Source organism: Alligator mississippiensis, chromosome 4 (genome assembly GCF_030867095.1).
Source record: "Alligator mississippiensis isolate rAllMis1 chromosome 4, rAllMis1, whole genome shotgun sequence".
NCBI lineage: Eukaryota > Metazoa > Chordata > Crocodylia > Alligatoridae > Alligator > Alligator mississippiensis.
This window is the reverse complement of record NC_081827.1, coordinates 109,802,426-109,816,729: the sequence shown is the minus strand read 5'-3', so window position 1 is coordinate 109,816,729 and position 14,304 is coordinate 109,802,426. Positions and strand designations below refer to the sequence as shown.

The window sequence follows — 14,304 nt, the reverse complement described above, 5'->3', positions numbered from 1 at the left end:
AAAGCAATTATTTGCATACTACTAATTGAAAATGAATTGAAGTTCAGTCATCTTGAATTTTATGGGAAAAAAAGTTTAACATAATATAAAACTATTAGACATATTTTCAAAATCATGTTTTTTATTCTAGAACCAGCTTTTCTTTCAGACAAATATCTCCTGTTATTATTTATCGCCCAAACTTCTGCAACATTGAGAAAGTGACTCTGAAAGTAAAATTGACTAGTCTAATTGTTTTTAACTGTTTTAGACTCAGGGCACCCCTTGGAAAGTGCCAGCTCTTAGTTTTCACCCATTTTTGACTATGGAAAAAATAACAGAGCAACTCTTCTGTTGCAGAGAACTCAGAAAGACCATGACAGGGCAGGATGTTTTTGACACAGTGGATTCCTATTTGAAATCTCTCAGTTTCTCTCATGAATTATGTTAGCACACCTAACAATGCTAACACTGTGTGACACCCCACCGCATCCTTGACATGATCTCAGAGCAGCCCGTGATGTTGCAACCACACTAGTCTTTTTCTCATTGTCCCAAAGGAGCAGGGACACCCCACTCCTGACTGGGATTTTAGGGCACTTTGGGGACACAAAACAAATGTAAGAACACATGAAAGACAATGGAAATTACATTGGTTCTTCAGATTTCAGTTTCACAGCCAGAACAAGTGTAAATAAAACTAGGACTGTGTAACCATCTTAGGTGCCAGGGTACTACTGCTTATACCAGAAATGACAGGTTATTCATAAAATTAACTGATAGTAGTTTAACACTTCTCTCCTTTTAAAATAATCAGATTACTTGCATTTAACACAGTCATGAAGAATCAATATTATTATGATAACAACTCAGATCTACAAGGGAAACAGAATAAAAAATCCTCCAGATATTTTAGTATAAAAATGGACTACAGAACGGGCAGCTGGATCGCCGCATCATTTGTACATGTTATCTTGGAACAATAAGCAGCTTCCTACTGGTGGCAGTTTCATTCCCAGGTTCAGAAGTGACGTTTTTGGAAATCATGTTCCATTTGAGTGTACTTACACTATCAACTACTCAAAAATGTCACCCAGAAGAAGAATGATGAAAATGCATGTAAATTATACCCTTCCCAGGAGCTTTTATTCTTTCAAGAAAATTATATTTTTTTTAAAAAGCCCACTCTCAGCATTTATTCTACAGAAAGGACTGAATAATATTCAAGTAATGTTAGGAAATTCATTTTTAAAAATGAATACTATCGAAATAGGAAGATCAAACCAAATCCCCATTACTATTTAGCTTGTTGTAGCAGCAGTCTCGGTCTTCTCTGCAGTCCTGGCCCAATTCACACTAACCAATAGAGTTTGATCCTGTACCCATTAAGTCAGCAGCAAGCACAGGACCCTACTCATCAGAATTCAGCAACTGTTTCTTTTCCTTGCTGGCTCTAATCTGAAGCCTGCTGGTGCTTGTGGAAACAAGGCTGAGCTTATACACCATGTATAAGCATCCCTGCAGTAACTGGGATGCATTCTGCTGCCAGCAACAGAACACAGGGTGATCACTGGCTTCCAAGAAGAAAGAGAAGCATATCTGCTATGCTCAGAAATATTTATGTGATTTCTATTCTTTTAAAGCCTAAAAAGAAAGTTTCTGTCCCTTTCTAACAACGTTTGAGCCTGTTCCCTGGCATTTCCATGAAACAAAAACTGACCTGCCTGTGTAGCCTGATCTTGCTATAGCTTTGGGGCAGCTGTGGACATCTGCAGAATCAACAGAATTTCACACACTGTTTTGTTCCACTAGAGTGGGGTCCTTCTGGTTTAAGTTCACAAACACAATGGAAATCTCTAAACACTTCAAATCATTTTCAGAATGCAGATGATTTGCCTCAGCCTTGGGGATCTAGACTACTTGACAGTGTCTTTGACACTATGACATAGCCACTCACCTCTCAAATCTCTGGTGAGAAGCAATAGGTTATTCCCTTATAAATTTGCGCTCAGTCATGACCAGCCATGCAGCAACTCCAACTTAAGGTTCCTTCCCCCTCTACTGACAAAAAGAATAGGCAATTCCTTGCCAAAAAGCCCAACAATGGAACGCCAACTCCAGTGGTCACTGCTATTTTAAGACAGCTGCTGCTGTTTTGATGAGAAGTGGCTTAGCCTCCTCCAAGATATCCAGTTTGGGGTCCAGCGAGCGACCAAGCCCTTCCAAAACCATGATGGCAAAGACAACCGAAGCAAAGTTGCTCTCAAGCTTCACCTAAAATCATAAATGCAAAGATTATAATGCATTGGGCACTTTGTGCTTTCCAAACCCCTTACAAGTGGGACACCCCTTGTAGTCAGGCATTTGGGATGACATGCATGCTGCAGTACTGCAACGTGGGAGCCCATTTATCTTTCACTTCAAGGTATCAGATGAAATTCAGCAGGAGGTCTGAGGAGAAGCAGGCACTTTCAAAGGACTGTGCAAGGCCAGCCTAGGTGTCAATGCTTTTCTTTATTTAGGAGAGCAGCATGTTTCCTCCCTTTGGTCACGGGCCCTAGAAGTGCCAGCTTCTGCCTGCAGTTGCAAGGCTGCAGAAGCATCCCTGGCCCATGAATGCATATTTGCAAAGGAAAGGGAATTTGCTCCCCCTCTCTTCCCCCCCTCTCCTCTCCCTTCCCCATGCTACAGATGGAGTCCCAGGGAGCACAGCTTCACAGTTCACAGGAGAAGCAGAACCTACTTCACATACAGGTTGCCTACATCTTACCCCTTGGCCATGTAACAAAACTGCTGTGAGTTCCACCATTCACAGGGTATTGTGTATAGACTGAGTAGGGAGCAGGAGGGTTTTAATAATGTTTAATGTTACTGAAGGTTAAAGGCATCTACCATACAATAGACAGAAACAGGGAGTTTATGAGATACTCTACAGTCTTTTGATCTGCTCCTTGCAAAGCACATGAGGCAGATCCTCTGATGGTGGAAACTGTGGTGGCTCTACTGACTTCAGCAGCATTATGCCAATTTACACCAGCCAAGGGTCTGTCCCATGAAGTGACTTCCTATAACAAAGGGAGATTTTATTCATCTCTAAAGGCAGCGTGAGCATCTCATCACCTGATACCGCAGCAAGTGGAGCCCTACAGCAGGAGAGCAACGAGCACATGGAAGAAAGCAAGTAATTCCAAGTGCACGAGAATATTTTAATCTCAAGCTTCTGAAGAGGCTATGGACAGGAAGGGAAAATATAAATGAGATTCTGATCCTCTCCCGGTATGATCTGGTATCAATCTTTAAACACGAAATACTGAAAGGCCCTGATGATATACAGCCCACTGAAAGGATGGGAGCAACTCCCAATGGTTTTAAGTGGCCTGGTTCCAGTCCAGAGAAGCACCTCTGCCTGTACTGCTTGGAAATACAGCACATGCAGCCCCACCCACCTTGACCCCACATATTTTAGATACTCCCTGCCTTGCCTCAGGCCTTTATCATCCCAATCACTCTCCTCCCCAGATGTGCTTCTTTCAAACATCAAAGCATGCAGTGAAGGGAACAAAGAGAGCCTCACCTTGTGGGTCATCAGTAACTTAAAGACATTGGAAAGCAGATTTGCTACTTGAAGCTGGAATATGAAGTTGAAAAAATAAAAACGTTACCTTGGCTGGCAGATCATGAAAACCAGTATCAGCCAGAATGTCAGTGACTCACCACAGGCAGTAAGCTAGAAGGAATCTGCCTGATCAATTCAGTGTCTACAAACTTAAATGTTAGATTTCATTACATGGTGCTTATTGCACAATATTCCTGTGCTTAACTGACAGTCACAGTCATAAAAGCTGGTATCATTCCCTGTTGGTAAGCAATACAGAGAGTGACAGATGAAACTCCACCTTTCTAACACTCCTCAACCCAGTCTTCACTCCTCACCCCAGGAAGATGCTGGGAAAGCTGAGGAGAGTACATGCAGTCCCTTTGGTCAGCAGAAACACATCTCTGTTCAACAGCAGCCCCTCTGGAGCATTACTGTGGACTTCAAAGGGAGTCAACAGGATGCAGGCTATGATGTGAACCTCAAGGCTCCAGCAAGTGAAGGACCCCCAAGAGCCAACCCTATCCCAATTAGAAGGAAAGAAGAGGATCAGGGACCTTAATGACGTTTTTCTCCTGCTGTGAAACTAGAGTTGAGGGATTTGGTAACACTGGCAAGGGAGGTGACTGATGAATTAACTGGTGGTTAAATAGCTGGCCTTTCAAGCTGGGCTAGTCTAAAGAGGCAGATGCAGTCAATAACAGGTTGTTATGAGCTGGATACCATCATTAGTTTGCTCACCTTTCCCAGGGCTATGGTGTTCATCCTGGTCTTGGTCACCAGCTCTGCTATTTCAGCTTTGAATCTCTCTATGTCCTTACACTGGTTAGCCCGAGCATGGTGAAGGATCAACTCTCCCACTCTCTCCCCCTGTGAATCAAGTTAAAGGAAACATGTGGAACAGAACCAGGCCTTGGTAATACCACCAAGCTTGCATGTAGCTATACAGTGCTCCTACTGTAGGACTTCCAGACAGCTGCAGCCATTCAACTGCTTCCTGAAACAGGGTATATATACCTTTTAGAGCTGGGTGAGATGGAGAGCTGGAAGGTTAAGTTACCCTGTTTTCAGAGTTCTGAGGCAGAGACCTAAGATGTAACAAAAGATGAATGAAGACAGAGCTGAAGTGGCTGCAGCATAACCCCTGGTGTCTGAGACCAGCCCAGGATACTGTTCCTTCTAAGGACCTGTTCCTTCTGACAACATCTTATAGTGCAGAGTGAAGTAGGAATCCCTTTGCAATTCATCTGGGCACATTCTGGGAAGGTAGGGAGCATGTATTCTGTCTTTTTTCCTCACAATTGGGAGGCCAAGACATTGGTGCTGGTGAGAAGAGAGTTGTTGGCTGCCATCTCCCAGGCTAGAATGAATGAAATTCTCTTTCTAAACTGTGCAGGAACAGTAAGATAATTCCCTCTCTCCTCCCCCCACCCTGTCCGCCCAGCAGATTTCTACCTCTGCCTGGGCAGAAAAGGAGATTTTCTTGTGAAGGTTTTCCAGGTTTTATCTGAGGGGCTTTATGGTCAGTCTAGCAGAGCTGCATGGAACTAATTTAAAGGGACAGCAGGGCCATGACACTTAATCCAAGGTTTGGTGAGGAGACAGTGTAAAAGCTGGTCACCTGTAGGTCATTAGTTCAATAGCAGTTTGTGCTCCTAGTAACTGAAAACAGTTTCATTGTAAGGCTGCTCAGCGTTTGAAGTAAGTTTTTTGGGTTTTTTTTGTTGATCTCAGTATAGATGTTGACTAGGTTACTAGAGTATTTACTGCAGTTGGCAATGGCTGCCAGCAATGGAGTTTAACTACTTGCCTATGGGTGGGCTGTCCCGCTTAGAGCTGAGACACAGTAGCAGGACATGGTGAGTGCTGCACCTGTTTTTTCAGCAAACCAAAGAGGTCAGTAGTACAAAGGAGACTGGAAGTAGCTGGAGGTGGCCACTGTAGAATTCCCCCTGCACCAAAGAACTCTCACCTGGTGGAAATCTGGCAGAGACAGATCAGCTGCTTTCCTTGCTGGTTGCTCTCCACAGTTCCCAGTGGGAGAAGAGGGAGGGTCAGTGTGCTGTGGGTGTTTCTAGTGCAGGGTGTGGAAGGATGGATGTTGTGAGACATATGCATGTGTTGGATTTGCTAATGCCAGTGCCTTTATACTTTTTACTGCATGTTTACAATACATTCTGTGCCTGCCAGTCTGGCAATACTCTTTCCCACACCTGTGGCTGGAGTCACCTATTTGTGACTGCCTTGGACAAATGCAATAAGCTCAGTATAGGAAAGCTCCACTGCAGCTGATCAGCTGTTCCAGCAACATTCTGCAGGCTTTACATCAAGCACAAAAGCTACTCCCAAGCAAGCCACGCTTGGGCCCATGCTTGGTAACCTTAACCCAGGGAATAGCAGCCATCCCCTGGCCTCTAAATCCAGCCCTTCATTCTTCTGGGCTAGTTAAACTCACTCACAACAGACCAGGGTAACCTACTTCCTTCTCGCCAGCATTTTTGTTTTTGTGCTTGATATGATTTACAAGAGACAGCAAATGTGCAAGAGGTAGCCACCTTCCTCCTCCCCTCCTCCTAGGAAACCATAATGGGACTCACATGGGCAACTGAAAAAAAGCAGACTACAGTCAGCTCCAAGATCATGAGACCCTCCAGTGCTGCTTTTTGCCCCACCAAGATGAGCTTCAAGAATCTAAAGTCCCTCCCCTGGCAAAGCAGGCCTCACCTGTCCCTGTGCCACAGCAGTGAAAACTGCCCTGAAGTTCTGCAGATCAGCTTCCTGCAGCTCTGCCACGACCCCTGCATCCAGCAGCACCAGACGGAGCTGACAAAGGGAAGGTCGCACTTCTACAATGAGCGTGTCACACATATCCACAATGGTGGTTTGATCCCTGCGGGTAGCACCGAAATGCTTTGCACCCTGGACCAGTATGTTCCCAGGATGTAAGTCAGCATGGACAAAATTATCAACAAACACCTGGAGGAGGGAGAAGAGGCATGACATAAAAAGAATGGCAATGTAATTCAAATAAAACTTTCTATAGTGGGGGGCCAAGGGTTCAAAACCAAGCTAGATGGTACGTGGCATTAGTTAGGTGGTTTCCAATCGTGTCCCCTTGGTACACTGACTCTTATCACAAAACCACTACAGACTGGTACTTTGAGTCTCTCCAGCTCCTGAGAGACAAGTGCTTGAGGTTGGAGCACTGTTGGTAAAGCACTAGGTGCAAGGGCAAAGGTATACTACAGGTCAAGGATAGCTATGGGTCAGAGAGGGCTTGTTTTCAGTGGTATGAAAACAAGTCCTAACCGGATAGAAACAGGCTTCTCTTTGCCAATTCCCACCAGTTAGGACAGCAAAGGCTAGGCTGAGCTAATAACTACAATACAATTCAGCATAAAACCAAGGAAAGTAAGTTGAATTACAAGCAAGAGCTGGCTAGATTCATTTTCTCTGCTCCAGATTTAGTCTTCTACCTGCCTTAAAATGGCAGCAGCAGGTGTTTTTGATAAATGAAACTAGAAGCTTAGCAGATTTCCTTGTGGCTTTGAATCTTTCCGTAACTTCTGCAGAAACAGTAGGTGCAGATTTTGCTTTACAGATTTAAGGTGAAGGGTAAACATTAATTAATGTGATTCTGTGGTTTCCCAAAGCAACATACCTGCTGAGTTACAGCTGGTGCACCTGCCACATGCTGAAGGGACTCCCCTTCATTATGGAAGAGGATCTGTGTCAGAGTGCCTGTGGTACAAGCATCCAGTCCACGTTCTGCCTGGATCTTGCATTTAACATGCACATATTCATTTGCTTTCATTTAGTGCAGAGTGGCACAGCACCCTGACATCCTGGATTTCATGGTACCAACAGGTCCCTAACATCCACTGTTCTCATTGGCTCCTAGAAACCCAGTGATGTCATGGAAGAAATCAGGTGGGTTCCTCTTTAGCCACATCCACCCAAAGCCAATTACATGATTTTAACAGGGGTTCCAATGCCACTCCCCAGCCACCTCTTCAGTTCAAGACAACCCAGATTCTTACCATCTTTAGGAGCATATCCATACCCATCTTCGCAATTCTCTGCCTCAGCTCAGGGTCAACCTCTGTGTGCAGATACTGGGAGATGGGTTCACTCTCCTTAAAGAAAGCAAGAAACAAACAGATCCCATGTGCCCCTTCCCCATCCATACAATCCAGGGTCATATATTCTCACCCTTGGGAAGACAAAATGCTGCAGAGGGGGCTCAGTCAATGCAGACTGTATTTACTGTTGCTGGTGAACTCGGGAAGGCATTTGGGACAGGAACCTCTATAGGCTGTGTACAACAAAGGAAAGGTTGGATAGGAACCCAAAGAGTGATAGGACCTAGCAGTGACCCAAGCAGACCAGATAGCCAAACAGGATGAAGACCAGATACAAGAAAATGATTAAGAGAATAACTTACATAGTACAGGGGCCTCTATGAGCTGAAAGGAGGTACTAGCCTGGTCTTTTGGAAGCAAAGCTGACCTAAGAGATGGCTTAAAGAAAGAGGGGCTGCAGAAGGAAGGGTCTGCGAAAAAGATGTGGAGGACTTGCAGGCAAGAGATACTCCAGCCACAACTGACATGCTGACTAAAGCTAATGGTGACTGAAAGTGGTCTGAACAAACCTAGCTATACTTGTTTCTATGGACTGGACCAAGTTTATAGGTCTGAACCATCTACCTGTTCAACAGCAGGAGAGGAAGAAGACTTTAGTCTGGAAGTAGGAAAAACCTAGGGCTGCTGGATGGCAGTACTGGTTTTATTCTGGTACCCAAGGCCCAGTGCCCTTTTCTCTTCTAAGCTAGGACTATGTCTGCCCCCTGCTCCCGGGAACCTTGACAAGAGAAAAGAAAAAAAAAAAAAGCAAGTAAGGGCTCAGTTGTATGCAAGCAAACAACAGAAAGAGGTACTCTCTTACTTTCCTTCTCTAGAAAAGGATGGGAGGGGCACAGGAGAACTGCTCCACTGAAAAGCCCAATGCCACCTCTAGACAGGAACTTTGTGTTGAGTTGGTAATACATGACGGGAGTGGGAATGCCAACACCAGTACCCCCCTTCACCCAGAAGCTGTACTCTTACCTCAAATGTTTCCATCAGGATGTTTCTTGTCACAAAGGGGCGAAGGGGAGTTGGGAACTTCACAAAATCCATGTCCAGGAAATTTTGTTGGAAGCGCTCCAAGTTTTTGGCTTCGTAGCGTAGGTCTGTCTGGAAAGCGAGAGAAGGTCATGTAATCTATGTGCCTAGTATTAAAGGGATGGGAATTCACTGAGGTTCCTGCATGAAATATAATCTCACTGATTTACAACTTACTCCTACAAAGCCCAGTCAACCAGAAAACTAGCTGAAAACAAGGATCTCAATGAAAAAAAAAGAACAGATGGTGCATCTCTTAGGTCAGCTTTCTTTCCCTGTCCAGGGGGTTTTCCTCCCTGTACTTTATAAAGGAAGTGAGGACTGGCCTGTCTGATACTGTTCCAGTCCTGACTATTCTTTCAGTTCTCAGGGTCCCTCAGAGTAGATGCCATTATAAACTTAGGGCTGAACAATTCCCTGGCATATCTATTTAGTTTCTGGAGAGTAGTCCAAGAGAGCTGGATATACTTTAAAGAAGCCTTACAGAGAGTGCAGGAACAAACCATCCCAATGTGCAGGAAGAGTAGTAAGTATGGGAGAAGACCAGCTTGGCTAAACAGGGAACTTCTCAGTAGGCTAAATCACAAAAAGGAAATTTACAAGGAGTGGAAACTTGGACAAATAACTAGGGAGGAGTACAAGTATAGCTCAGGCATGCAGGGATGAAGTCAGGCAGGCCAAAACACAATTAGAATTGCAGCTAACAAGGGACATGAAAGATAAGAAGGGTTTCTACAAGTATGGCAGCAATAAAGGGAAGATCGGGGAAAGTGTGGATCCCTTACTAAATGGGAGAGGCAACTTAGTGACAGAAGATGCAGAAAAGGCTGACGTAGTCAATGCCTTTTTCACCTCAGTCTTCACAGGCAAAGTCAGTTTGGGGAGGAGGTGAGCAGCCAACTGTGGCAAAAGAACAGGTTAGGGACTATTTAGAAAAGCTGGACATATACAAGTCCATGGGGCTGGATGGGATGCACCCAAGGATATGAAAGAGTTGACTGATGAGATTGCAGAGCCACTGGCCATCATCTTTGAAAACTCATGGCGATTGGGAGAGGTCCCAGATGAGTGGGAAAGGGCAAATATAGTGCTCATCTTTAAGAAAGGGAAAAAGAAGATCCAAGGAACTACAGACTGGTCAGCCTCACCTGTGTCGCTGAAAAGATCAAGGGGCAGATCCTCAAGAAATCCATTTCTAAGCACTTGAAAGAGAAGAAGGTGATTAAGAACAGTCAGCATGCATTCACAAAGGCCAAGTCATGCCTGACCAACCTGATTGCTTTCTATGATGAGATAACTGGCTCTGTGGGTGTGGGGAGACCAGTGGATGTGGTATACCTTGACTTTAGCAAGGCTTCTGAAGCAGTCTTCCAACACCATTCTCACAAGCAGACTAAGGAAGTATGGGTTGGATGAATGGACTGTAAGGTGGATAGAAAACTGGCTTCATCAGGCTCAGAAGGCAGTAGTCAATGGCTTGATGTCTAGTTGGCAGCCAGTATTGAGTGGAGTGCCCCAGGGGTTGGTTCTGGGGCTGGTTGTGTTCAGTATCTTCATCAATGACCTGGAAGATGGCATAGAGTGCACCCTCAGCAAGTTTGCAGATGACACCAAGCTGGGGGGAGTAGTAGATATGCTGGAGGGTAGGGTTAGGATTCAGAGAGACCTAGACAAGTTGGAGGACTGGACCAAAAGAAGCCTCATGAGGTTCAGTAAGGACAAGTGCAAAGTCCTGCACTGAGGACAGAAGTATCCCATATACCAGTACAGGCTGGGGGCTGACTGGCTAAGCAGCATCTCTGCAGAAGCATGTCTGGGGGTTACAATGGACAATAAGCTGAATCTGAGCCAGCAGTGTGCCCTTGTTGCCAAGAAACCTGACAGCATACTGGGCTGCATTGGTAGCTGGGTTGCCAGCAGATCAAGGGAAGTGATTCCTCCCCTCTATTCAGCACTGGTGAGACCACATCTGGAGCATTGTGTCCAGTTTTGGGCTCCTCACTTCAGAAATACGGACAAATTGGAGACAATCCAGTGGAGGGCAACAAAAATGGTTAGAGAACTGGGGGACATGACTTCTTAAGAGAGGCTGAGAGAACGGAGCTTATTTAGTCTAGAGAAGAGGAGACTGAGAGCAGATTTAATAGCAGCCTTCAACTACCTGAAGGGGGGGTTCCAAAGAGGAGGGAGCGTCAGTGGAGGTCCAAACAGTCCAAAGATTACTGTTCTCAGTGGTGACAGATGACAGAACAAAGCCTTGGTTGGGATGATCTAATGGGGATGGTATTGCTTTGAGCAGGGGGTTGGATTAGATGACCTCCTTAGGTCCCTTCCAACCCTAATTTTGTATGTTTCTATGATCTAGTATTGTCAGTGGAGTTAGCCACCAGAATGCAGTAATGCTGAACACTCTCCCATGGCAGGTAGCAGTTAATTAATAGGTAGATATATGACAAAGGAGGGAGCATCTCTGTTTCAGTGTATGAAGAGGGTGGAATTATGCCTACCTGGTAAATCATAAGCTTCTCAAACTCCTCCAATATTTCAGTCAAGCTGAGCCACTTGAATCCAGGGAGAAGCTCAATGATCTCGCTGCCCATCTTCATCAGGAACAGATCCATCTGGACCTGATGGACTAGTCCAGGATGCAGGACCTGAATGAAAACATTTTAACTAAATAATTTCCCAAAATACTGTGAGAAAATTGGTCCATTTTAGTGAGCTACAACGGAGCAGTCACAACCCAGACAGAAATGCCCTTTACACTGGTGTATGGAAAGAGAAGGGCTATGGATTAGACAAGTCCCTAAATTGGGATGAAGTCTTTCAATCTGTTGCAGAATTATCCCTGAAAGAACTGAGAGTAAAAATGAAGGAGTGTAAATTGCACCACTTTAGGTGCTGTCCATCCACATTCATCCCAGAGTAGTCATGCTATTTTAACCTCCAACCTCACCTAATGGTAAAGCACAATAAGACAAAATTAACTGTAAATTTTAGTGGGGTAGGGGTTTGTCCAGAGCCTAACAGAGTTGTTAGATCTAGCAAACAATCCACCTTTCCCTTCAATCCATGCTTTAAGATATGAATAATTGCTGAAGTGAATCATTCCAAGCAATTTAGAGCCACAGCCTCATGAAGTTTTTTAATTCTTGCCTGCTTTAATCCTGGTAACTGAACTGAGCTAAAACAGATTTTTTTTCTTTTCTCATATATAATTTCACTGTATAAGAGGCACAGTACGGCTGGCTAATCTGGTGGGCCATTCTCGACCGTGGATGAAGTCTAGTTCAGTGCATTGTGTTTATATAAATGAGGTCACATTACTTAGATTTGTTATGTGAACACCACACCAAATGGCATCACTGGTGATCTGCATACCGGGGAGCACCAGAAGTTCAACGGCGAGGATTTTTGCAGGTCAGGATCATTTGATGAGTTGTGTGGTAAATGGTATTACAAGCTGGGACTGAAGAGTGTTAGAAATGCAGTTTGAGAGGAGAGGCTGAGCAGCACCTACACTATAAACCATCTGACAGTCTCATCTCTCATCCCAGGCATCCACCAGTAACACACATCACTTACTTTTATGGCTACAGGAATAAAGTGACCCATCTCCTTGGAACTATCAACAGGGGGTAAGGTGTTGGTAGTCAGCTGAGATCCAGTCACTGACTTCTTAGAGGTAGCAGTCCTACTAGTGTCTCCATGAAAACAGTCCTTCTGAAGCAGCTGCTCTGCATTGCTTTCTTTCAACATCTTTCCACGCTTCTTCCAGCACCACCTGAAGATGCCCTGAAATCCAGATACCTCCCAGGCTTCCAGAGCCGATTCTGATTCAGAGTTCCTGACTAGTTCTTCAAACTGTGGATCATCAATAGCAGTGGCATCAGCATATGCTTTATATACCTGGGCAACACAGCCAGAGCCAATAGGTTCCTTACTTTTAAACTTGAGGACTTTCTTCCAGTTTTCCCCAAATGCTCTCCGAAGTGCCTGCTTGGTGTGACCCCAGGGATGAGAGCTTACCTTTACATGAAGCTTGGAAAACTTTGCGCAGAATTCTTCAGAGAAGAGATCCCTCCTGGTGCTGGCCCACTGACCCAGTTTGATAAAGGTGGGGCCTGAGGTCTCTGTGGCTTTGAGCAGAAGTTGAAGCCAGAGAGATGTGAAACCTGAAGACAGGTAGGTCCAGGGATAAAGCAGAATCAGGGGGCCAAACTTCAACAAGAGAACACAAGCCCGGAGTCCCAGGCGAAAGGAAAAACCAAGATGCCAGAAGAATCCACCTAAAGGCTTCTCTCCGACAGGCTTGGAGAGTAAGGCCCCTTTTATTTGGGTACATTTATTTGGAGCTTCCTGGCACTTCGTACCAAGTGACAGCTCTGTGATTCCCCAGCATGCTAGAGTGGTCTTGGCCAAGAGCTGAGTTTTAAACCAGCTAAGTTTTTCATCAAATGGGAATGTGCCAGGTCTACCCCATCTCAGACAGGCCAAGCTTTTCCTAACAGTAAGGGGCCTTAAGCTGGTAAGGTAAATCCTGGCAGTATAGCACCAGGCAGTCATCATCCTGGAGGGAGGGCAGACACTTAAGACAGGTGCTGACAAAAAGTACAACCCAGGTAAAGTGAAACAACTCAGGGGGTGGTTGTTGAAAGGCAAGATTTACATGGATCCTGGTCACAGGGCAGCAAGAAACACCCCATTGCTAGGTCTGTACCTTTCAGCACAGGAAACTGCTCTCTCTTTCATACGGGTGACTTGGAGCAATAATTATAAAATCCAGTTTAAGGTTAACCAGTCCAGTACTCCTGAGGAAAAGGAATGCATCTCTGCAATGTCATGATCAAATTTGTACAGAGGGCAGAGTGTTACATGGTCCATAGTCTGAGCAGGGTTGCCACCCTCGCGTTCTGCAGAACTCCTCATTCACCATCTGTGCATCAAGTGAAGCTGCTGCTTTGGGACCACACGTCTGGGCCGCCCCTGCTTCTCAGCCAGGGAAAACAGGCGTGCGCACACACGACACCCCTGCCTCCCCCAAGCGGACCCAGCGCCCGGAGCCCTGCCAGGCACTGCGGGCTGGCAGGGAAGACTCGGCAGGAGAGAGCAGTGGGGCTAGACCCGATGATCCCACGAGGCCCCTTCCAGCCCTAAACTTCTGGGCGTCCGGCCAGGCCCCGCTAGAGGCGATGGGCTGCCCCTGCGCTCCGTGCGCCGCTCTTTTGTCGCCCCGGAGCCCCGCGGGACTCGACTTCGTTCATTGCCGGGGGCAAGGGCCGAGCAGCAGCAGCAGCGCCCCCTCGCCACAACCCCACCCTGCAGGGATGGAGCGCTCCGCACCCCACTGACTTCCGCAATCGGGCGGGAGCGGCCCCGCCTCTTAAAGGGACCGCGGCGCCGAGAGAGGCAGCGACGCGGAGTACAGGGGGCGGGTGTGCTTTACTGACGCGGGCGGGGGCCAGCGCCCGGCTCGCTCCCAGGGGTTTTAGACTCAAGCCCCCTTGGAAAATGCAGCTCGACGGGGGTTGTTTTTTGCTTTTTTTCACTACGGAAAAATCCTAGCGC

General features: G+C 45.9%; 1 protein-coding gene across 6 annotated transcripts; it reads right to left on the bottom strand.

Annotated features, from left to right (window-relative positions):
• Positions 1-103: 103 nt before the first annotated feature.
• On the bottom strand, positions 104-14,098 carry ADCK2 (aarF domain containing kinase 2). Of its 6 annotated transcripts, XM_059726466.1 has the most exons (10): positions 12,766-14,098; positions 12,322-12,600; positions 11,244-11,390; positions 9,885-9,938; positions 8,680-8,808; positions 7,615-7,710; positions 6,299-6,550; positions 4,316-4,444; positions 3,554-3,607; positions 2,260-3,044 (listed from the first exon to the last, which is right to left on the bottom strand). In XM_059726466.1, exons 1-10 carry the CDS (start codon positions 13,303-13,305, stop codon positions 2,868-2,870), a joined length of 1,857 nt encoding a protein of 618 aa, XP_059582449.1. In that variant the 5' UTR covers positions 13,306-14,098; the 3' UTR covers positions 2,260-2,867. The 6 variants fall into 6 exon arrangements, with proteins under 6 accessions (XP_019344886.2, XP_014464223.2, XP_059582449.1 ...); XM_019489341.2 differs by lacking the exon at positions 2,260-3,044 and adding an exon at positions 104-2,253 and having other exon boundaries at positions 12,322-14,096; XM_059726464.1 differs by having other exon boundaries at positions 12,322-14,098.
• Positions 14,099-14,304: the final 206 nt, after the last annotated feature.